Source organism: Mycteria americana, chromosome 1 (assembly GCF_035582795.1).
Source record: "Mycteria americana isolate JAX WOST 10 ecotype Jacksonville Zoo and Gardens chromosome 1, USCA_MyAme_1.0, whole genome shotgun sequence".
Classification (NCBI taxonomy): Eukaryota; Metazoa; Chordata; class Aves; order Ciconiiformes; family Ciconiidae; genus Mycteria; species Mycteria americana.
The window spans coordinates 204,098,633-204,120,932 of record NC_134365.1 but is presented as its reverse complement, the minus strand read 5'-3'; the positions used below and the strand labels follow the sequence as shown (position 1 = coordinate 204,120,932).

Sequence of the window (22,300 nt, the reverse complement as noted above, 5' to 3'; positions counted from 1 at the left end):
AAATTCTGAATAGCCCTTGCACTTTATGCTATCGAATTTCATATAATTTTAATGTGTTTCATTTTCAAGGCTATCTCGTTCTTTTGAGTAACCTGTTGCTCATTCTCTTGAGCTGGCAATAGCTCCCAGCTTTGTGCCATCGGGACATTTCATCGCTAACTCTGCTGGGCAGGGCGGGGACCACAGGACTGACCAGGGAGAATCACTAGTGCCCTGGTAATTTGTCTTTCAGCACAAATTATTGTAGTCACCATTTGCAACTATTCTAATCCTTGACCTTTTTTTTTTTTTTTTTACTTTGCTAATACTTTTTAGGGTGGTACTATGGTAAATGTTCCACCAAAATTTAAATGAATTAGTCCTGTTATATTGGCTTTGTCTAAAGAGTCAAGATAACATTTTTATTACAAATGTGCCTTTGGCATTCTTGTGCTATAATATATTCCTTATTCCAATTTCCATTCCATTTTTTAATACATTATTCCTTCAAAACTCACTTTTCTGCTTTGTGTCCTATTGAGGTCGGACTGAGGGCGTGTAATAGTCTGGAGTATCCTGGGTCATATTTTCTTTCCCTTCACCATTTTTTGTAAGTATTAGTATTTCCAGTTCTACATCACCTGTCACTTCCAGTAAGAAAGATTTATTAAAAAAAAATAAGTCTTCTACCAGTTTTGTGATTTCATGTCCTAATATTTTCAGAATTCCATGATGGGGATTATTTGATAATTTAATGCCTGAAGAGGGGGGGAGGGGGGGATAATTAGAAAAATTATTTTTTTTATTTTTTGCTTCTGAGTGGACAGTTTTCATGTCCTAGTTCCTGGAAGCTAAGTTGCCTTTGCCTGTCTAGTACCTTAGTAGTCTTACTGAGAGCTGAGTTAACATTAAGGTCGTGGCAAGTTTATATTCAGTATCTACCTCACTCATACAGCTTAGCAGTCTCAGCAGTCTCACTTTTTTGTTTGTTTTAATTTTGGTTATGATGCTGAGGAATTCTTTATTGCTTCCTTCACAAAGTCTTGGCTTGTGACCCTCTCTTTATACCTTCATCTTCTCACAGTCAGTATGTGTTCTTGGATGGTGATAGAAGTTCCCCCTTTTCTTCTGTCTACTCCTGTTCTCCATTTTGAGGTGATTATTCTATTTTGATCTGGACCAGAATTTCTGGACCTCTTCTCTATAGAAAAAGGTCTTAATCTTGCCTGAATGTTTTACCATGAGGACCTCTGTGCTGAATTAATGCAATTTTACACCTAATTGCCTTGTTTTTAAAGGTAAAGAAAGAAAATGACAATAAACTGAGCAAGCTCCTTGAAATCTGCACATTCTTCCAATTGTGTGAAGTGATTCTGTGATTCTGTGATAAAGATATTTCAACCTTTGCTGCTGCTTCAGAAGCAACAGAGAAAATCTTAGTGTACTTCAGCATATCAGCCTACTACACTTTGGCCACTGTATCCTGACAAGTGAAAGTATTTTTAAATGAGTGTTTTGTTTTTTTTATCAGTCTATCATTTTCATCAGTCTAAAAATTGTAAAACTGAAAATGTCCGACAAACCACCACAGAATTCTAGAGGAGTGAGAAGGACTGAGAAAATACTAGTACTTATTTTAAATGAAACAACATCACTTTCATGAGTGCTTTCTTCTAGCAACATCCCTTTATGTGTAAGGCGTTCAAGACTGAGTTGTATGAAAACTGTTGAAGGCTTAGCTCTGAGGAGAGGTGTTTGGGACCGGCTGACTGTGGCCATACAGTGCGTCCTTCTAAGTTTGCTCTGAGCCCTCCCATTTGTTCTTAGCAGATTCTTAACTCTCTCTCGTAACTAAGCACTGGGAGGTAGGCAGAGTTTAGACTATCATCTGAATAGATATTGCTGAAACAATTGAAAACTTTTACTTGCTTCTACTGGAGATGGGGATGTGTATGATTTTTAAACTTTTAAAAACCAAGTTGAAAATATTAATTATGTAAACTTCTATATAAATTTGACCTCTTGTTAAAAGTTGCAAAGAAAGGAGGTGTGGAGGCTTTCAGCTCAAAGGCAAAATGTTTCAAAAGATTTCGGAAGGCAGATTTAAACTGCGGACAATTTTGGATCTCTAAGACAAGTAGTTGCTAGTTCTCTGAGATTTAGTGCCTGTTTATAGAGATGGCTATGCTTACTGTTATCAAACTCTTTCATACAACTTTGAGAGCGAATCCTTTTCGGCCGGGATTTCTCCCAGGGCATTTCTGTAGTGGAACAAAAGCAAAACCCTAGCGACTGATTTAGTCAAGTTGGCTGTGCCGATTCAAATGGATGTTGGACACTCTAGTATTTTTTTCTCACCATGCATTACTGAGTTTGGAGAGCAGCGTTGCTCTGTGTGCTTCGTGTACTTGCGATGGCAGTAGCACCAGGCACATGTGCACTTTTTCTCATGTTTATCAATGCTTGAGGTTCTCATTGTATACTTTAAGATCTCAGAGTAAGTTTTGCTACTTTTCTTACCTGGATTCTCAAACTTACTTAAGGTGCATTTCCATCTTACAGCATGGCTGTGGTGCTGGCTGGCCGTTACTGAAAGGGCTGTGTGTCCCTGCTTTGCCAGCTCCTTCTCCCTTCCATGAGCCTGCAGGAGTGCTTGTCTGACCCTGAGAGCAAAAATAGCAGAATACAGTTTGCAGTTTTCTTAGTGTTAGCTTTCTGCCAATTTTAAATCCGTGAAACAGCTTTTCTCAGGGTTGGGAAAGGACCTGTGCTAGCGAAGGGCAGCAGTGAGAGTGTTTGGAGGAGCGGTGCACAGGAACTACAAGACTGCTTCTGGCAGCATCTTTAGTCACTGTATTAAATACATGGAGAAAGGAGTCAAAATACTCAACCTTTTTTAAAGAAGGAAAATAATAGACATGAAATATTGTTTTATTGTTGTTATTATTGTGGCTTTGCTGTCAACCTTTAGTTGTGAAGAAATTATGTCTTTCCAGATTATCCTTGATTGACATTTGGTTGGAAGAAACTGGCTATGTTCTTCTCTGGTCTCTTGCCAGCAGTGACTGACTCACTCAGTTGACCCCTCTTTTTTTGTCCTCTTCTGTGGTGTCTGTTCCTCATGGTCGCTGTGGTGCCGCCTTGACCCCAGCTGGGTCTTCCACACCAGGCTGTTGGTTTGTTTGGTGCATGGGATTGTGGAGGAGGCCCTGATGTGGTTCTGAGATAGGTTGTGCACTCCTGTTTGGGAGCTAAATTCAAATAAGCCTCTTGAGTATAAACCCTCACATTGCCAACTAGCCAGGTGAATGCTCTTTCTTCTGTTGGTTCTTGTGCACTGAGAAATGCATTTAGAGGCCACTGACGGCGAAGGAGTATGTGCCATCTTTGTCAATCTAAAGATGAAATAAAACTCTTTAAACAATAATGATGCACACTAATGTGCTGAAAACCACTGCTCAAACGAACAAAAATCAATTTTGGGTATTTTTTCAAAAAATACGCAGGCTTTGCTATTTGTGGTCATAGCTGGTGAAGGATATCATTGTGGTGTGGTAATTAAATGAGCACAGTTTCTGCTTTTAGCATGTGCAAAAGGAGGAGGAGAGAGCGCTGAGATGAATGTATTTACCTTTGCAGAGTAACTTTTTGTTACTTTCTGATGGCAGATCAGGAGAATGGAGTGAACAAAATGTTTAAGAAGCTTCAGCCTTGGCTGCCCCTGTGTTCCTGGGGCCACGCGTGGTGGCTTTTGAGGGAGAAGGGGAATGTCACGCTGGTCATGGATGGTAAAATATATTCAACCTTAAAGAAAAACAGCATGAAAGTGTGGTCTTCTCGTCTCACCTTTTGACCTAAGATTCCTCTGCAGAGTATTTTTAAGCCATAATTTTAATGATGTTATGGCATTTATTTAAGCCTTGGCTGCCTTAATGATTACGCAGAATTTTTTTTGTTTTAATAACTGTGTCTTAACTACTAGAAAATACAGTCACATTAAAAATAGGATCTTTATTCTTTAAATAAAAAAGCCCCAAATTTTCAGTTCATTAAACGCCAGCTCAGCGTTGCCTTCTTGCTGTATCATTCAGTAATTACATTTCTCTGCATATTTCAATTTAACTGTCTTGCACTAAGATATTAAATGCAGCCTGGGAGAGAAGGAGCAATTCTGGTTCTTCTGGAGACTGAAGAATTACAAGTTCCAGAATGTAGCACATTCTCGGCATACCCAAAGGACTTAAGGTTTCTTTTCATCCAAATCAAGGCAGTCCTCCGCTCCCCTTCCTACTTGTCTCCCCTCACCCCCATTTTGAGTGTGGGCCTTGTTTCATGTCAAATATTAGTGGGAGATGAATAGGCTGGAAAGTGAGAAAAGATCTCAACTTTGTCATTGTTGGAGATCTGTAATAGAACAAAAGGTGCAGAGCAGGTGCAGGTTTTCCTAGCTCCTCAACTCCGCATTAACGTGTTAGGGGTTTGGCTTGGGGTTGGTTTGGTTGGTTGTTTTGGTTTTTTTTTTTGGTTTTGTTTTGTTTGGTTTGGTTTGGGTTTTTTTGGAAGTGACAGACAAAATATGGCTATGTTTGAAGTAATTTGGTTCAATATCAAAGACACGTTCATGCTCCTATTTCTAATTTGCCATGTTTTGCTGGAAATCGGCATCTTCATGTTGACCTTTCCTTGCTCACAAAAATGGAAACTCTGAAATAGGGAAGGTGAATAGCAGACACAAAAATAATGTTTTTTCCTTGTTAATTGATGTTGTATGAGGAACACTCGTTCATTTACTAAAGTGTAATCCTCAGCTTAGGGTAACTGGAAGCAGCTCATCTGCTTCTCTTGGCTGTAGAAGTGCTGGAGAATTTGATGGTTACTGTGCATTTCTGTTGGATTTTACCAGAGGAAGATTGTGTTGTAAAGATGCATTACCTTGTAATGACAGGGAGAGTGGAATGAAAACATTTTATGTCTTGATCTGGCACTGCAGTTACTAGTGGTATTAACCATTATTGTATACTTCTTGTATATTTTCAGTCTGAAGCAGTCTTTCAGTATTAGGATATCTTAGCTTGTATGTGTTTCTTTGAAATACATTTTTCTAACAACCTTAACTCCAAGAATAAACAAAAGCTATTTTAATATGTTTGGTTTTGAATTACAGTCTTCTGGAATGTCTTTATCTTCATTTGGTCAGGCTTACTCAATTATAACTTAATTTACTTTTTGCCTAGAAATATGTAAAGTAGTTCACTATTCTCTGTTAAACCTTTCTTTTAAATAAACTGCATGAGAAGTCACGGTCTTGTGTTGCTAAAGGCCTAATGCTTTAGAAAGGGATGTCGTTGCTGCTTATGCTCACAGGTAATGGAGATTTTCAGGCTAATACAGTAGCTGTACTGAAAAGTTCTGTGGTCCAGTGTGTTAGAGACATCTTTCAGAGTGAAATATCTAATTACTGTAACTCACAAATTTCTTGTAGTGGTTTTGTCCATATTAGATCTTATAATGATAAACTTAGTTATTATTTTTTTGCCTTTTTTCTTATATAATATTCTTAAAGATTTAGAAAATGAGGTGCAGTGATTTTGCAGATCAATGACAAAAACTGTTCGTTGGCATATGCAGATACTAGAATTGTGTGTACAACTACATAATTTACAGTACTCAAATGTTTCTTTTGTGGGCTGGGGGAGCTTGGCTCTTCACTAAAGCATTCTTTAAAATCTTCCTGTTCTGTGGAGGAATCAGAGATATATATTAAAAAAAAAAAAAAAAAAAAAAAGAAAGCAAGCAGAGGGAGAGGGAAAGATAGGGAGGAAAAAAGCATGAAAAATTGATTGTGCAATGCTGCTCATTCATGGTTCCTTCTTGTATCATGGGATTTTATATCAGGGTAAAACATTAACATTCTTTTTTTTTAATATAGAAAATGAAAGCAATGAAGGTTTTCTCAGGGATGGGAGGATACAGATGCACCTTTTTTTTTTTTTCCCCAGGATTGGGTTTAAATTTGTAGATGATAAATGCTGCTGTGAGGATACAGGAATTGTATTTCAGAAGACCTTTCAGGAGTAGGAATGGTACCCAGGCATTTCTAAATGACCTGTAAAGAAACAAGAGGAAATAATTAAAGCAGAAGTAAACCTCTTAACATGATTGAGGGGTAGGGGTGTGTGTGGAATAAAAAAGCCCTTTCTCTCATCTAAATTCATAGCTGGAAGTGCAGAGCTACTGATGGAACCCCCAATGTCCCCAAAGATAGTTTGTGTTGAAAATGCTGGTGTCTTTGCCATTGTTTAGATGGTTATGGTTTTTAAGTTGTAATTCAATGAATAAGTTCAGTGATCTAATGTAAATTTTGCTATATCAGTATCTTTTTTTTTCATCTTTGCTTTTTTTTACTGACTTGCTAGGAAGAGAAACTTCAGCCTCTATCTCTGTTTAGCCTTTGCCAAAACTCTCAATTTTAAGTCTTGATAGCAGCTGCTGAAATGAACAGTCAGGTATCACATTCATTCATTGAAAAAGCTTAATAATTCAGTAGAAAATTATTTTAGTTGTTTCAGTGTTTTAAAAGTATTCTAGAGAAATAATGCTCTGTGGTGTCAGTTAGAACTGGGAGTAAGATTTATCACTGAAGAACCATTTAATAAAGATTTCTGGTTTCTTAAGCTTGGTTCTTGTCTGTGGTTGGAGAGAAATACCGGGCATGGAGCCATTTACTGGCACCTCTTTCTCCTTTTTTCTGCTATCATAGTCTATATACAAGTAAAAATGATCTCCTAAATAAATGCCTTTTTTTAAATACAAAGAATTGTAGCAAATACCTGTCTAAACATAGAACCAAGCTAAGCTCATGTAAATATATTGCAGAAGATTCCAGTTGTTTCAGCAAGTTGTAGGTTGGCAAGTTTTTAATCCTCACTCTTGCATTTCGTGTTAAATACTGAGATTTTAATCTTAAATTTAGTTCTTTTCAACTTTCATGGCTTAATTTAATTTTATAGCAAATAATAGTATGTTGTTTACTAAGATATCCTCTCTAACCAAACTCTTGCACCCAAACACAAAACTCTAATGAAATTCAGACTCAGACACATTCTGTCCTAATGGTAACCAAAACCAAAGACAAGCATCATCTAAGCGTGTGGTTGCCATAGTACAGTTCTGTCTTTGCTATCGTTTCTTATATCTGTTGCTGCTTCTTTGATCTGAAGGGAAATTTAAATGGGAATGATAGTGTGGTGAACTGCTGGTATTGTGGTCTTTGTTCATAATGTGGTTAGCAATACTGAATAGTGGTTATTAGAAGCTTTTCTTATTTCCTCTATTTTTTTTTCTCCTGTTGCTGTGATTTTGAACGAATTCATATCTATGCTATTCTGTATGCTCGGTGCTGTTTTTCTTTTGAATACCAGCCTGGATTTATCCTTATCTTCACAACTGTAACTGTAAAGCCATGATCAGTTCTCTGTGTAGGTTGTTCTACTCTAGAAAACCTTCTCTTTCAAAATCAACATTCTTTCAATAGGTTTAGAAAGCAATTAATGCATAGATGTAGCAAGTAATTTAGCTGTCCAGAATTTCCCTGTTCAAATGGTACTATTGTGTAAGGGATTACCAATCAACAATTTCAACTTTGTGCTTTTTCAGTATCTTGGTTGAAATTTTGCATGATACTAGTTAAAAAAGCCAAAATAACATGAACACCCACATCCTGAAGAAAAAACACCCCAAAACAACAAGAACCCTATCAATCCACCCTTTTAATTTAAGCCATCACTTGCAAAATTCAAGATCATGATGATCTTGATACTTGACTGATGTGCTTTAAAAGTTCATAGAGAAGCAAACGGAACAGCATGTCAGGAGTGCTGGTTTTGTCTTTCGAGTACCAACCTGCCTATTTCCCTGTCTCCACAACTGTCATGGTAAAAGCTGTGCCCAGTGACATATATAGATGCTATGCAAGTTGCTTGGATAGTGTCTGTGAATTTAAGCTTCCTAATTTTTAACATTTAATTAAAAAAGAAAAACTTAGAATACTTCACCAAAACAAAATTAGCCTCACTTGTACTACATGAAAAAAACCCAACACGTTAACAAAAGAAGCTTGTTTTCCTAGGAAAGGTTGGGGGAGCTGTGTTGTGGAAGCGGAGGGATGGTTTAAAGAACTTTGCGCTGCTGCTTCTTAGTGGCCTCGGCTTGTTCTGGTATTCACGACAGGGCCTGTGGCTCGTGAGTGGTCAGCAGAAATCAGGAAGGACTGAAATAGCTGTCACTGCAGAGAAGTGGGCTGGAAATTAAAAACAGAGACCACCTAGCTACCACAGATCATGAAGGAAAGCAGCATCCATACATCTCCTTGTGCTTATGCTGCATCCTAGGATTGCTACTTCTCTGGTCCTTTTTACCGAATGGGAAGACAGATGTCTGGTTGAGGCAAATTGTATTACTAAGAAGGAGCTTTTTGCTGTTTAGAGTTTTGTAGGTGCTTGAAGTAATAGGGACTGGACTTCAAAGTCTGGTTATTTTGCTTCTCTTGATGTTTTCCTTCTTATGTTTTATAATTACGTGTAAGGTGTGACATTTGTATCTCACTGCTGCTTCTATGGTTAGATAGTTGTCAGGAGGAGTGAAAATTTCTCTCTCCTCTAACCTTATCTCCGTTGTAGGTAATTAAAGCCTCGTAGTCTGAGTTCGGGAAGTTTATGGGGTTGAGAGGTAATGCTTTATGGTTAGGCTGCTTTAGGGTAGTGGTTGAAGGATACTCAATCTTCTGAAAGTTTTGTAGTGCCCGCCAGATGAAAACCATGTCTGTATGCTCTCCACGGCATGAAGATGGCCCTTCTCTTTGTGTAAGGTTTGGTAGCTTCAATCTGGCAAGCCTGTGTCCTATTCTGTGGGGAATGATGTCTGAGTCTGAACTCGGTAGCTTGACAGGGGGATTGACATGCTTGGTGATAATACAAATGTGATAATACTTGCTCCTATTGTGGGTGGTTTCTTGAAGAAGTACAAAACAAGTGTGTGAAATTGAGTACCACATCGATTTTTGTTTCTCAGAGGCAGTTGCTGTTGAATTCTGGGTAAAGTAATGTAATATTGTTGGGAGAGACTGAAAAATATTTGCAGGTACAGCACCATTCTTCCTAGGAATTGTAAGGTGTAGGCAGGGGGAGGAAAAAAGCCCACAAAACCCCTAGAAAAGCAGTAATGCTTGTTATAGCTAACGTGACTGGAAAATTGATGGTAACTTTTTTTCCTACTGATATTTTACCCCACCACAATAATGTAGTCCTGTAGTGACAGCTTCTGTAGTGAATATACTGTGCTTGCTTTCACAGGCTTGTTGAGTTGAAATTAAAAAGGAAATTATAGTTAGAAACAAGGAGACTTTACATTTGATGATTTGTAGCACTCCAAAGTTCAAAGCAAATATGTTTGTCTCGGTTACAGTAAGAGACTGTAAGTGCTTTGATCCTGAGTTACTGAGGATTACATACTCAATCTAAACTATTGACTTTAAAAATTGTTTTAATAAGAAAAATTATTCCATATTAGAATAGCAAATTTACTGACATTTGTGTTTCTGATGCCATCTTTTCCGGAAAAAAAAAAATAAAAATTGAAAAATAGCAAATCTTAAGTCTTAAACTTGTCTGTATCTTCATTTAGAAAACCTTGGTCATAGATTCAGCTAAGGATATCAGATCTTTTAAGCCAGAAAACAAAAGCTGCTCCTTCTTGAGAAAAATAGAAATGAACTTGCATATTAGCTGTATTGTTTCTGATTATATATCAAAATGTTTGAATTTTCTGTGCTTCTAAGAGCTAGTTTTTATTCTAACTCATTAAATAACCCAGCAAGCCATCTGGCATGTGCATGTGCAAAAGGAAGAAGAAATTTAGGCTTTTGATTAGTAACAATAGAAAATCCCCCAACCCTGCAGCTGAGCCTGCGTTTTATGAAACTTTTATGAACTAGCATGACTCTTAACTTCTAATGCTTAACTGTTATATACCATTTTAAAGAGGTTGATTATCACTCTGATTTTGTTTGATTGGTCTTAACTATTGCCACATCTTCATAGAAGAAAAGGTGAGACTTGAGGGCCTATTTTACTGGGCATAGGGCAAAATGTCCGTGCTGGTGAGCAGCAGGTAGCCTCTGCTCATTGCCAGGGAAGCGTGCGTGCACCGGCTGGTGCTTTAACTTGTGCTACCAGCTCCTGTTGAACCGCAGAATCCCTTTCATATCCAACAGCAACATGAAAACCTGTGCCCAGATCACGCATGCCATTTTGTTCGGATTGAACATGGTATAATTCAGCTTTAGAAATATTTTCTGAGGTAGATATTAATTGAGCAGGTTTTAATATACAGTGTTTTCTGAGTGAACCAGTCAGTGTGGGGAGCTGCTATGCCCTCTCAGCTCGCTTTAAAATGCCCAGGCCCATGCCTTGCTCTGGCGTTAGGGGCAAGGTCTAGCTGTCAGCAGAAACCCTCCATTCACTCATGTCTGATTATGTGACAGTGCTTCTGCCTGCAAAGCGTGTGACCCCAGATTTCAGCTGTTTACTGAGCAGTTAGAGAGGTGTCATTGCTCCTGCCACAGCTGTGTTCTTTGCAGCGCTTGAGGTTAACAGATGGAGGAGATCTTGTGGCAGCCTCCAGCAGCTGGTGTTGTCTGCTGGTGTGGTGAACTCATTGTGAAGAAAAGAGAGGAAGTCATGGAGACTGAGGAGTAGATGCTAACCCGCTGCTTGTAAATTGGCGGGTATCTTCTAGTACAAAAGGTGAAAATGGGAACTGAGTAAGCAGAATGGCTTGAAAACACAGGGAACTGGGGACTGACACTGAAGATTAGGAAAGCCTGAGGTCTGCTATGCTTTGGTGTTATGCTTCTAACAATGGGTGAATCAGATCCCTGCTTGATGGGAAATTGGTGTTTCAGTGTAGCTGTTCCAATATGGGGTCAAAGCAAAGACAGGCCGTGGATTGGAAATTTGGGTGAGGGCATTAGGTATTTGGGTGAGGGGGTCGCGGGGTAGCATGTGTGGGAGGAGGCCACCAGCTGAGATGGATGTAAACAACCCATCCTGCGTCAAGACTGCAGCCAGTTGGAGGAGCTCGTGGCTCAGATACGTTCAAGATAGAGCGGTAGCCACTGGGCCAGGAGATATGGGGAGAGGCTCTTGAGACGTGGGGAGTAGATCCTCTGAAAGACGCTACTGGAGACATACAGAGGGAGAGACTTAGGTGACAGAAGAGAGAGACTTCAGGACTATATAGGGACTCCAGAACAATGTAAGAGAGGTCCCTAGGAGAGGACCAAAGCAGCATTTATGGGACCCCACGGTAGCCCCCGGACTATATACACCCCATGGCTGACCTGCCTGACTCTTCTCCTAGGCCATGTAGCCTCCCCCTTGGGACAGAGAGGCCTTGTGAAGAACTACTGCACTAACCCACCCAACTTCCCTCCTGGGCTGCACCACTTCTGCTGCTGAACAGTGAAGTCACGTAGTTTGTAAAATTGTGCCTACATCTGTGATTAAAATGTTTTGGTATCTGAGCCCATTTGGTCTTAAACTGTGACAGTCAGGAGCTGGTGTCTGAAGCTGAGGGGGCCTTGGTAGCCGTTGTCTTTGAAGTGTGTTCAGTTTAGTAAAGCAATGAAAGCGTCCTAATAAAAACTACAGTTTATCTATGGGCTGTGTAGAGTTTTATACTAATATTCTTTCCTGTATGTTTTTTAAAATTTTGATCTCTTAGCTTTCCTTAATGCTGCATATTGTAAATCTACCAATTCATACGCTGATCTTATACTATGCTTTTCAGGTGTATAGTGAGGGAATTCAGCTTCCCATTTGTTTCCTCCTCCTCTTGTTCCTCCTCTTTGTTTGGAAATTTTGTCCTATCCCATTTTTTTCCATGCTACTTTGCAGCATCAAAATACTTCTCAAAATCACACAGAGGAGGGAGAGGGAACAAGGTACAACTGGAAAAGTTGCATGATACATGCAAAGACAGCCCATTGGATATTTGTGCTCTTTAGCCCGGAAAACCTTTTTTAAACCAAGAAATGTAAACAGCTGAGATTCACATTTAAATATAATTTTACAAAATATTGATGTACCAATTTGAACCTTTCAGTCACCTTCTTTTTACATTAGCATATTATGCTGGTACCAGTAATGCTGGCAGTGCAGAAATGAAAGATTTTAAAAAACAAACAAACAAACAAAACCCCCCAAACAACCAACCAACCAACCAAAAAACCCGAACCCAAAAGCAACTGGTGAAGGAAAATGTTGTGGTAGTGAGAATTGTCATCCTACCACCTTGAAGTACATCTCTTTTTAAATTCTTCCTCTGGACAATTTCTGTTGTTCTAGTAAGTAGTTCATATTTCGCATGAGGGTTTTATGCTTATGCAGACTCTCAGACAATTTCTGTTTGTGGATAAGCAGCAGGAGTGAGGGAATAGCACAGCTTTCTGAGCTGTTAAAGATGTGCCTAAAACTTGTTAGCAGTAGCTGCACGGTGCAACAAAAATTGTATGACAATACTGAGGACGTAAGTGCTGCTACAGTTACTATTTTCTATAATAGATATGGTCATTACTTGATAACACAGTGCAGTAGCTGTCACAAACGATTTTTCCTGTTAGGAAGACTGTAATTTTTCTCTTTTATAGTTCATATTTCAGTGCATTAGTGTGCTGACCATAATGACAGTGACTTTCCGGGTTAATTTTTTTTATAGTGGATTTGGTATAGAACATGAAACTGATTAAAATGACCAAAATAAAAAAGAAAAGTGAGAGAAAGAAGTTCAGTTTTTTTCTTTTTCTCTCTGGTTGCTTTGACCACTTTCTATTATTTATCAGAAGTTTAGACAGTTTAGTGACTGTTTTTCAGGCACTTTTTCTTGAGTAACAGAGCTTTGCAGTCTTTACAGGATGATGAATGAGTTGTGGGTGGTCTTCTGTGGGTCCTCCATATATTCCTGCAGAGTGTCTTTTGCTATAAAATACTTCCTGCAATGGCAATTATTGCTTAAAATGTCTTCTGTGTGTCTTGCGTCTCGTTAGATGCCTGAACACATACAGCCTTTGTTCTTGAAAGGAGAGCTCTCGGAAGAAGAGCTGGAGATCGGGAATCTCCACGGTCTTTGGTTCCATGATGTTACCACCAGATGGGTGGCTGTGTGAAACCTATTTGGGCCATCTGTGGATGTGACAATTTATTTTCCACTGCATTTTAGAGAGGTAGTTAAAATGGTCCTCCCAGAGTTGCAAACTACCTCCAAAATGCAAAAATACTCTGGATAAATCCTCAATCTCTGTCAAAAATAGAAGTGACCCCTTCACCTCTTCTTTCTAACAGCCAGATTGCGCGCACAAAAAATAACCGTAACTTCAGGATCAGTGTGTTTTATACAGGGATACTGTTTTGCTGATATTTGTTTTTCCTGGTGAGTGTTGCTTTCTCAGTGGTAGCCAGGAAAGAACAACCTCAACCTGTTGGAAACACTGTTAATGTCTGGATTTCACAATCTCTGCTGACTCATTTATTAGTTTCCCTGGTGTCTTCACCACTCTTGTTTCACTACAACTTTTTTCCTGTGATGCTAATAACTTTTGTGATTCTAAATGTTATTTCATGCTAAGTTTGCTAAACATCTCCTAGCACTGATGTTCTGTACCCTGATGGGACTGCAAGGGACGAGAGTTATGAAATAGGAAGGTTCTTGTGTGGCCACTTGTGCCCTTCATTGACACAGAAAGAACTCAAAATGGTGTGCTGCGGTGCCTGGGGACAACGTGATGACAAGTGAGATGAAAGTGGTATCTGATCAGTTGTAGCTAATGGCTTCAGTCAGTTATACTGGATTTCTTGTTTGATGAGGCTTGCTAACAGCGTAAGCTGGTGAATCTAGTGTCCTTGTCCCAAAAAGGTGAGTGAGATTTGAATGAGTCAGGTGTCCTGCTGCTGACAGGATTTAAGTTATGCTGAATCGTTAACAGAATAAAGGAGTTCCTCATGATATGGACTGCTTAAAACACTTTTATGAAAAGGCCTGTTAGGTAATTTTTACTGGAAATTACTCTTACTCATGTGTTTTAGGAATTACATTTTAATACATCTAATTGCTTTTAAGAAAGTTTGAAGCATATACTTTGTGACTAGAAAAAAAACCATAAGAACTCTCATTTTCTTTTATGCAGAATGCATCAAAATCAAAGATGAAGAAGAAAGCTACTAAAACCCAAGAAGCCAAAAAAATCTTGAAGAAGAAATTTAAAGTCAACACAAAAATAGTCTTTACTGAAGATGGAGAGGTAAGATCAATTCAAAATAACTATTTTTGTGGGAACTGAATTTGTAGTTTCTAGAAAGACAAAAATATTTACAGTTGGTATAAAAAGAGATGTTTTTCAGAAGTGTGTGGTTTTCGTAATTGGTTTGAATTTTGCAAAACTGTTCAGCTTCCATTTAGAATTCAGTTCCACTGTGAAGAAGAGGAATGCTGAGCACCAACGTCTTTTCACCTTTGTGTGTGTGAGATACTTGTGTGAGAGCTGTTAGAGGATGTACAGAATCATGCCTCTTTTCTGCCTATTATCTTCAATTTCAGTGGAATAAAGAGCCTATTTTTTCATTACAAAAATGTAAAATGATTTTCCTGTAGGTATTTGCCAAAGCTGCCCCACATCTTGAGTTAATGTACTGGAATTAGGGGAAGTCCCTGGTTTTCTTTCCAGCATTCACTATTGAAAATGTTGTTACGAAAGCTAAGGAAGTACCAAATTTTCACCTACTGGTGCTGATGTAGCAGTGCATTGAAATATACCAGTAATTTAATTGGATCTTTTAATAGCGTCTGGAAAAATATATTGATTTTATACAGAAAGGAACTATTGTGGATGCTAGTTGCTCTAGGGTTTCATTGTGGCGATAACCTCAGTAGCCAGTCTCCACACTCCATAAACTTCTCTAACATTTGATTTCACAGCTTCAGATGCTGTGTATGTTGTTTTTCCATTTCCAGCATTAAGAAAAAAGTAGCTTTTTTTTTAAACTTTAGATTAATTTCACTAAGACATAAATGGAAAGGGTGGTCACCTTTACAAGTATATAATTTGCTTTTGTGACCAAATAAAATAAAGCATTTCCTATTGCAGGTGAAGGGAGTATAGTGATATAATTACTGACATTAGACAAAATTTAAAAGGTTTTAGAGGTTGACCCATTGACTGGAAATTATATCTTCAGATATTTTTAGATATTCAAAAGCTGTTGTCTCATCTTAAAATACATATGCAAATGTTTTATGTATCCATGCAATGAAGCAAAAAGGGGTGAGGATAGAGAAGAAAAATTAGCACAAAGATTACAGTTAGAAAAGTAGCACAATAGAGAAGCGGTGACTTATTTAAGGAAACAAAGTTTGCATCTGTGGATGTTTTTCTTGTTTTCTTTTTCTGAGCTGTGTGTAAAACTGTGCTTTAAAGTTTTACTGTTCTACTTCACATGCTTCTCTTTGATAAAATAAAAATCCTTTAAGAAATGTAGCTTCCTGGATTATACAAGTACACAAACTCTATTTCACTAAAGGAAGTGGAACCAGTAGGTTGGGTTTATCAGTATCTAGGTGAGTAACAACTCTGTGTGCATTAGGGAGTCGTAAACATGTTTGGTTTTGCATTTTTATCTGAAAGACATTCTATATTTTCTGCTATATAATTTCTTTTTAAGAGTTACTACTCTAACAATCCATGAGCAAGAATGATTTTTGCAAAGACTACCCCCAGATGATGTCTGCTCATCCCAAGGTCGTAAGATAGGTGGGGATATTTTTTGGTGAATATGTAGTTAGTCTTTGTCTTCAGTTTAGAGCTTCAGATATTTAAGGGAAGCTGGATGTGTTCAGCATGCCATCCACAAGTTAAACTTGAATCATCAAACATTTCCAATCCAGTTTTCGTACGATAACCAGTAAAACCCTCCACATCTGTCCTCCTTGCTTCCCCATGAACCTGCAGTCATGGTTTTTCCTGTACTGTGTGATGAAGGTGTATCTCATTTTTCTCGCAGTTAATATGTTGGAATATCGATTGTTTCCATGAAAACACACTGTTTAGATTTACTGGTGTTTTGTTCTGTTGCATATATTTTGGAGTTATTTCTTGAAAGCAAATATCATTTTTCTCCCAAAATGACTAGGATTATAAATTATTTGTTCGATTAGGCAAAGAGAGAAAGATAGGGGAAGAAGTTCAAGTGACTCTATTAAACAGTAATATGGTGTAATGGAGATGATATTTTCCAATACTCATTTTTGACTGAATGTGATGTTAAATAAGGTATCCCAGTTTGTATTGTGCAAAAGTTTTGTTTGTTTCCTTTGCAAATGGCCTTTTTATTTAGTCTAGAAAAATAGTGTATTGGAATATTTAGGACATCAAAACTTTGATGTGGAAAAAATTATTCTAACCATTATTTTGCTTGTTGACATGTACAATTCAGTTAGTGCAGCAGTGGCCACCTGTGCAAAAATCCAGTTTGGCGAAAGCAGATGAGGAAGATGATGCCAGTGGTATCAACTTAGATAAAGCAAAAGAGATACTGCAGGAAGAAGACAAATTTGACAAAGAAGAATACAGGAAGAAAATAAAGGAAAAACATAGGGTAAGTTGATTTCTACTTCCATTACTGAAGTTCAGAAATAGTTACTGTGATATGGATTTCTCAGTGAGGAAAAATACTTAAATATATTGTGAAATAAATGTAGTACAAGTTCATTTAAATGGATCATTTTTTTCGGGACTACATTGCATACGGGAAGACTGTTGTGATATAAGTAGCTGAATAACACAAAGCCTTATGCAGTACCAGTTGTTGGTAACAGTGGAGCTTTATTTACAACTTTAAAATCTGGTAAGAGTTTAGTGGGAACATCTTTTTGTTTTTTAAGCAGCGTTCAGTGAAAAGGTTTGTTTCACAAAAAGAAAGTGTTGTTTGGCATATGTGCTCTAACAAATGCTGAAGATGTTTAGGGGGAAGGGGAAGTGAAAGAGTGTCTCTGAAATGTCTTCAGGCTACCACTTGCTCAGCATGCAGTATTACATTTCAGGTGGGCAAAAGTGCTAACTTTTTGCATTGGTGTTATTAGGGCTATCAGAATTTATTTCATTAATTATTCAAATAGTGTCATATAATTTTGGCTGTAATTTGGAAACGTCAGTATCTGCAGTCTGGCTTCTGTCTGGCATTTAAAAACCTTTAAATTGCAGACCATAAGTTTGCAAACTGCTTCTGTATTAGTTGTCATGGACCAAAGCAGAGTTTTCTGGCCTTGTCACGTACCAGTCATATGGAACACAGCTGGATGTCTTTGAGTTCAGGGATAGTTCTGTTAGTCATTGTGAGAAGGGTTTGGATTTCTCCAGGTAATGGATAAATGCAAGATCCCAGGACTACATGTTATTAAAGGCCTGCTTTATATTCAAAGCTTCTAATTTCCAAAGCATTAAAAAGTGTTTTTTTATTGCCCTCCTCTGCAAATGCTGACTTTATCCAGTCTGACTTTATCCACTGATTGCTAGTGATTAGTGCTAGATGTTCTAGTGTCTGTTAAGGTTTGTATTTGAACAAAATAATTTGGAGTGGATTTGTGAAAGCTTCAAGTTAGGTTTGGGCACTGAAGTATTCTAGCTAAAGTCAAAGCATACTTCATACATTTAATTTGAAAGTCTGCTCCTATAGTCCTGTTATAGTCATTTGATGTCTACAAAAAAAATCTTACCTCTTCTTTAGCAAAGTGCTGCATTTAGAAGTAGCTGCAAAGAAATAATGTTTTCTGTTCTATAGGTGAAATCATAGTCAATTTTACAGAAAACAATGCTATCAAATTTCAAGGATGCAGTTTAATAAACAAGGAAGGAGAGATTGATTTATGACTTTCCAATCAATCTGCTGTTCACTAGCAAATTCATATACTTTGAGTGACGCTGTTGTACATTTGACATCAGACTTTAATGATTAAAGTCAGTTGTCACTTGGTCTGTTAAGACAGCTTCATCGTTATAATGCTGAGGAGAACAAATGACATAGATCAGATATTTACTTGCGTTAAAAAAAAAAAAAAAAAAGAAGAATTCCAACTGTGGAGATACTATGAAAAGAGAATGCCTCTTTTCAAAAGTGAGGCAGGCAAAATGAACAGGACTGGCCACATCATCAATATCATGGAGTTTTTTGTAATTATGGAAAGTGTCAAGTTTCTTGTAACCTACCTTACCGCATGAGTGTTATTCACATTACACCTAATTATTGTCCTTTATGAAATGAAATAAAAGAAATGAATGATAGTATGACAAAAATAAGGAAATATATTAAAAAAAGAAAAGGCTTCTGATTGAGGTACTGTGAAATAATGTGCCTAATTTTTAGGGCTGCCTTACTGCATTCCGTCATTGCATGCACATTCAGATTTTTTTATATGTGGCTTAACAATTTGAGGTGAAAAATGCTTCATATGGTAAATTCTCTGCACATGATGAAGTATTCAGTTTCCTGATTGTAATTTAATTTTTGAAATGGTCTTACAAACTGTTTAGTATCCTAATTTTTCACTTACCCAAATTTAATGGAGCTGAAACTTAAAAAGACAGAAGGGGCAGGAAGGTCATAGGTGGGAATTCGGGTTTCACTTTGGTAGAACCTCATTTGCTTCCCCATAGTCTCACTAGCCTTGTGGTTAAAGATGATCTTCCACCCTCACTTCAGAAGGCATTCAAGTTTGAGATACCAATTCATTTTATGTATAAGTTAATACAGGCTATGTAAGGTAAGGCTGCCACAAAGATTGAATGTATTTCTGTTACTCTGCCTTATTACTAAGTCATCCTTTATATCTGGGATTCTCGACAGTCAGTTGTTGCTGCTTAGGAAATAGCCGTAATAGTAATAGTTGGGAAAACAGTCAAGTCCTCCTCTTTTGTCTCATCCAAGCAGAGACAAGCACTACCTCCTTTCTCTTGGGTCATGTTAAGCTGGTCTAGTGATCAGAAGATCCACTCTTCCAGTGACCCATGAAGAAGCTACATTGCTATTATGTGGGGCAGATATTATTCAAATTTTTCTTATCAGAAAATATGTAATTAGTTAAATTCACACTATAGGGAGGAGTTCTATGGCATAATTTAGAAATCATAGATAAGCATCATAAATAAACAATATTTTAGTGTATCCCATTTCAGCCATTGGTTTCTCACTAATACTTTTGGGGAATTTATTTTATTGTCAGTGGGGCAAGTCATAGAATCACAGAATGGTTTGGGTTGGAAGGGGCCTTTAGAGGCCATCTAGTCCAACTCCCCCTGCAATGAGCAGGGACATCTTCAACTAGATCAGGTTGCTCAGAGCCCCATCCAATCTGACCTTGAACATTTCCAGGGATGGGACCTCCACTACCTCTCTGGGCAACCTGGTTCAGTGCCTCATCACCCTCATTGTAAAAAATTTCTTTCTTAAATCCAGTCTAAATCTGCCCTCCCTTAGTTTAAAACCATTACTCCTTGTCCTGTCACAACAGGCCTTGCTAAAAAGTCTGTCCCCGTCTTTCCTATAGGCGCCCTTTAAGTACTGGAAGGCTGCTATAAGGTCTCCCCGCAGCCTTCTCTTCTCCAGGCTGAACAACCCCAACTCTCTCAGCCTTTCCTGATAGGCGAGGTGCTCCAGCCCTCAGATCATATTTGTGGCCCTCCTCTGGACCCGCTCCAACAGGTCCCTGTCTTTCCTATGCTGAGGGCTCCAGAGCTGGATGCAGTACTGCAGGTGGGGTCTCACCAGAGCAGAGTAGAGGGGCAGAACCACCTCCCTCGACCTGCTGGCCACGCTTCTTTTGATGCAGCTCAGGATACAGTTGGCTTTCTGGGCTGTGAGTGCACATTGTTGGCTCATGTCCAGCTTTTCATCCACCAGTACCCCCAAGTCCTTCTCTGCAAGGCTGCTCTCAATCCCTTCATCCCCCAGCCTGAATTGATACCAGGGGTTGCCCTGACCCAGGTGCAGGACCTTGCACTTGGCCTTGTTGAACCTTATGAGGTTCACACAGGCCCATTTCTTGAGCTTGTCCAGGTCCCTCTGGATGGCATCCTGTCCCTCAGGTGTGTCAACTGCACCACTCAGCTTTGTGTCATCTGCAAGCTTGCTGAGGGTGCACTTGATCCCACTGTCTATGTCATTGATGAAGGTATTAAATAGTACTGGTCTCAATACGGACCCCTGAGGGACACCACTTGTCACTGATCTCCATCTGGATGTTGAGCTGTTGATGCGACCATCCAACCAATTCCTCATCCACTGAACAGTCCACCCATCAAATTCATATCTCTCCAATTTAGAGAGAAGGATGTTGTGGGGGACCATGTCAAAGGCCTTACAGAAGTCCAGATAGATGACATCCGTAGCTCTTGCCTTGCCCACTGATGTCAGTCCATCATAGAAGTCCACAAGATTGGTCAGGCAGGACTTGCCCTTGGTGAAGCCATGCCGGCTGTCTCGAATCACCTCCCTGTCCTCCATGTACCTTAGCATAGCTTCCAGGAGGATCTGTTCCATGATCTTCCCAGGCACAGAGGTGAGGCTGACAGGTCGGTAGCTGCCAGGGTCATCCTTTCTACCTTTTTTTAAAGATGGGTGCAATGTTTCCCTTCTTCCTGTCACCAGGGACTTCACCTGCCATGACTTTTCAAATATCGTGGAGAGTGGCTTGGCAATGACATCAGCCAATTCCTTCAGGACTCTGGGATGCATCTCATCAGGTCCTTTAGACTTATGTATGTTCAGGTTCCTCAGGTAGCCATGAGCCTGATCTTCTCTTACAGTGGGAGGGACTTTGTTCCTCCAGTCCCCATCTTGTGGTCCATCCACTTGAGAGGTGTGCAGAGAGAGGTTGCCAGTGAAGACTGAGGCAAAGAAGTTGTTGAGTCCCTCAGCCTTCTCCTCGTCCGTTGTTATTAGTTTGCCAGTCTTGTTCATCGGGGCCAGGGGTGTGTGTGTGTACTTTTTCTTTGACCTTCCTTTTCTGGCTGACATACCTGTCGAAGCCCTTATTATTGTTTGCGTCCCTTGCGAAGTTCAGCTCCAGCTGCGCCTTGGCCTTCCTGACCCCATCCCTACACAACCGGGCAGTGTCCCTATACTCTTCCCAGGATACCTGTCCCTGCTTCTGCTGCCTGTGCATTTCCTTCTTGCCCTTTAGTTTGGCCATCAGGTCTCGACTCAGCCATGCCGGTCTCTTGCCTTCCTTGCCTGATTTCTTAAACCTGAGTATCGAGAGCTCTTGCACTCTGTGTAAAGTGTCCTTAAAGATCTGCCAGCTCTGTTCTGTTCCCTTGTCCCTGAGGGCAGTTTCCCAGTTTCCCTAACTCCTTGAACCAGCTGGAAGTTTGCTTTCCTAAAATTCAGGGTCCTGACTTTACTCTTTGCCTGACCCATATCCCTCAGGACTGCAGACTCCACCAGTGCATGATCACTGCAGCCCAGGCTACCTCCAGTCTTGACGTCACTGATTAGCTCACTTGTGTTGGTGACCAACAGGTCCAGTATCACATCCCGTCTGGCAGGGCTGTCTGTTACCTGGCTTTGAAGTTATCCTCATCAGTCATCAGTCCTTCATTAACGAAAGAATGCTAGGGAAAAATTTGAACTGCCTCACACTAAAAAGGAATTACGTGGCCACTTTCACAGTGACTACCCAATGGTATTTAAAAGTTCTCCCACCTCATAAGGTTTCCCTTCCCAAAAGATAACATAATCACTCCACAGCAGATATTTACTTGAGTTTGAATCTTTGGCTGGCATCTCAGTGATGTGAAGGAAGAAGAACTACCCAAGTCCATGTACCTTGACTGTAACTGCAGAAGCCTGATCAGGTGCCTGATCATTGTCTGAATTTGCTCTTAAAGGTTTGGTTGTGTATGTAAGCCTGACGGGCTAGTGGTATAAGTTATTTCTTAGCCTTATTTGGAGGGAGAGGATGAAACCTAAAAGAGACTCAAGTGTGTTACCAACAAAGGATATCAAAGCAATAAAAAGACTAGGAGACTTTCTTATCCTACTTTGATGACTTCAGAATTTGTGTAAGTATGGATGTCTTAGTGCCCCTTCTTGTGTCATTGAAAGAGGAGCTTTTGAAAGTCACATACTTTCATCCCATCTTATACATCCCCTCACTGGCATTCAGCAGTCCATTTTGTACAAAATCTTAAATCCATCACTTGCAACTGTAATTGCTGCTT

At 39.2% G+C, this 22,300-nt stretch overlaps 1 protein-coding gene across 1 annotated transcript in view; it reads left to right on the top strand.

Annotated features, from left to right (window-relative positions):
• DDX10 (DEAD-box helicase 10) overlaps window positions 1–22,300 on the top strand; it is a 195,612-nt gene that overhangs the window by 103,400 nt on the left and 69,912 nt on the right. Inside the window, exons 14-15 of the mRNA XM_075490972.1 lie at window positions 14,219–14,332; window positions 16,521–16,682. Coding sequence (XP_075347087.1) covers window positions 14,219–14,332; window positions 16,521–16,682 — 276 coding nt within the window. The remainder of the gene's footprint in view (window positions 1–14,218; window positions 14,333–16,520; window positions 16,683–22,300) is intronic.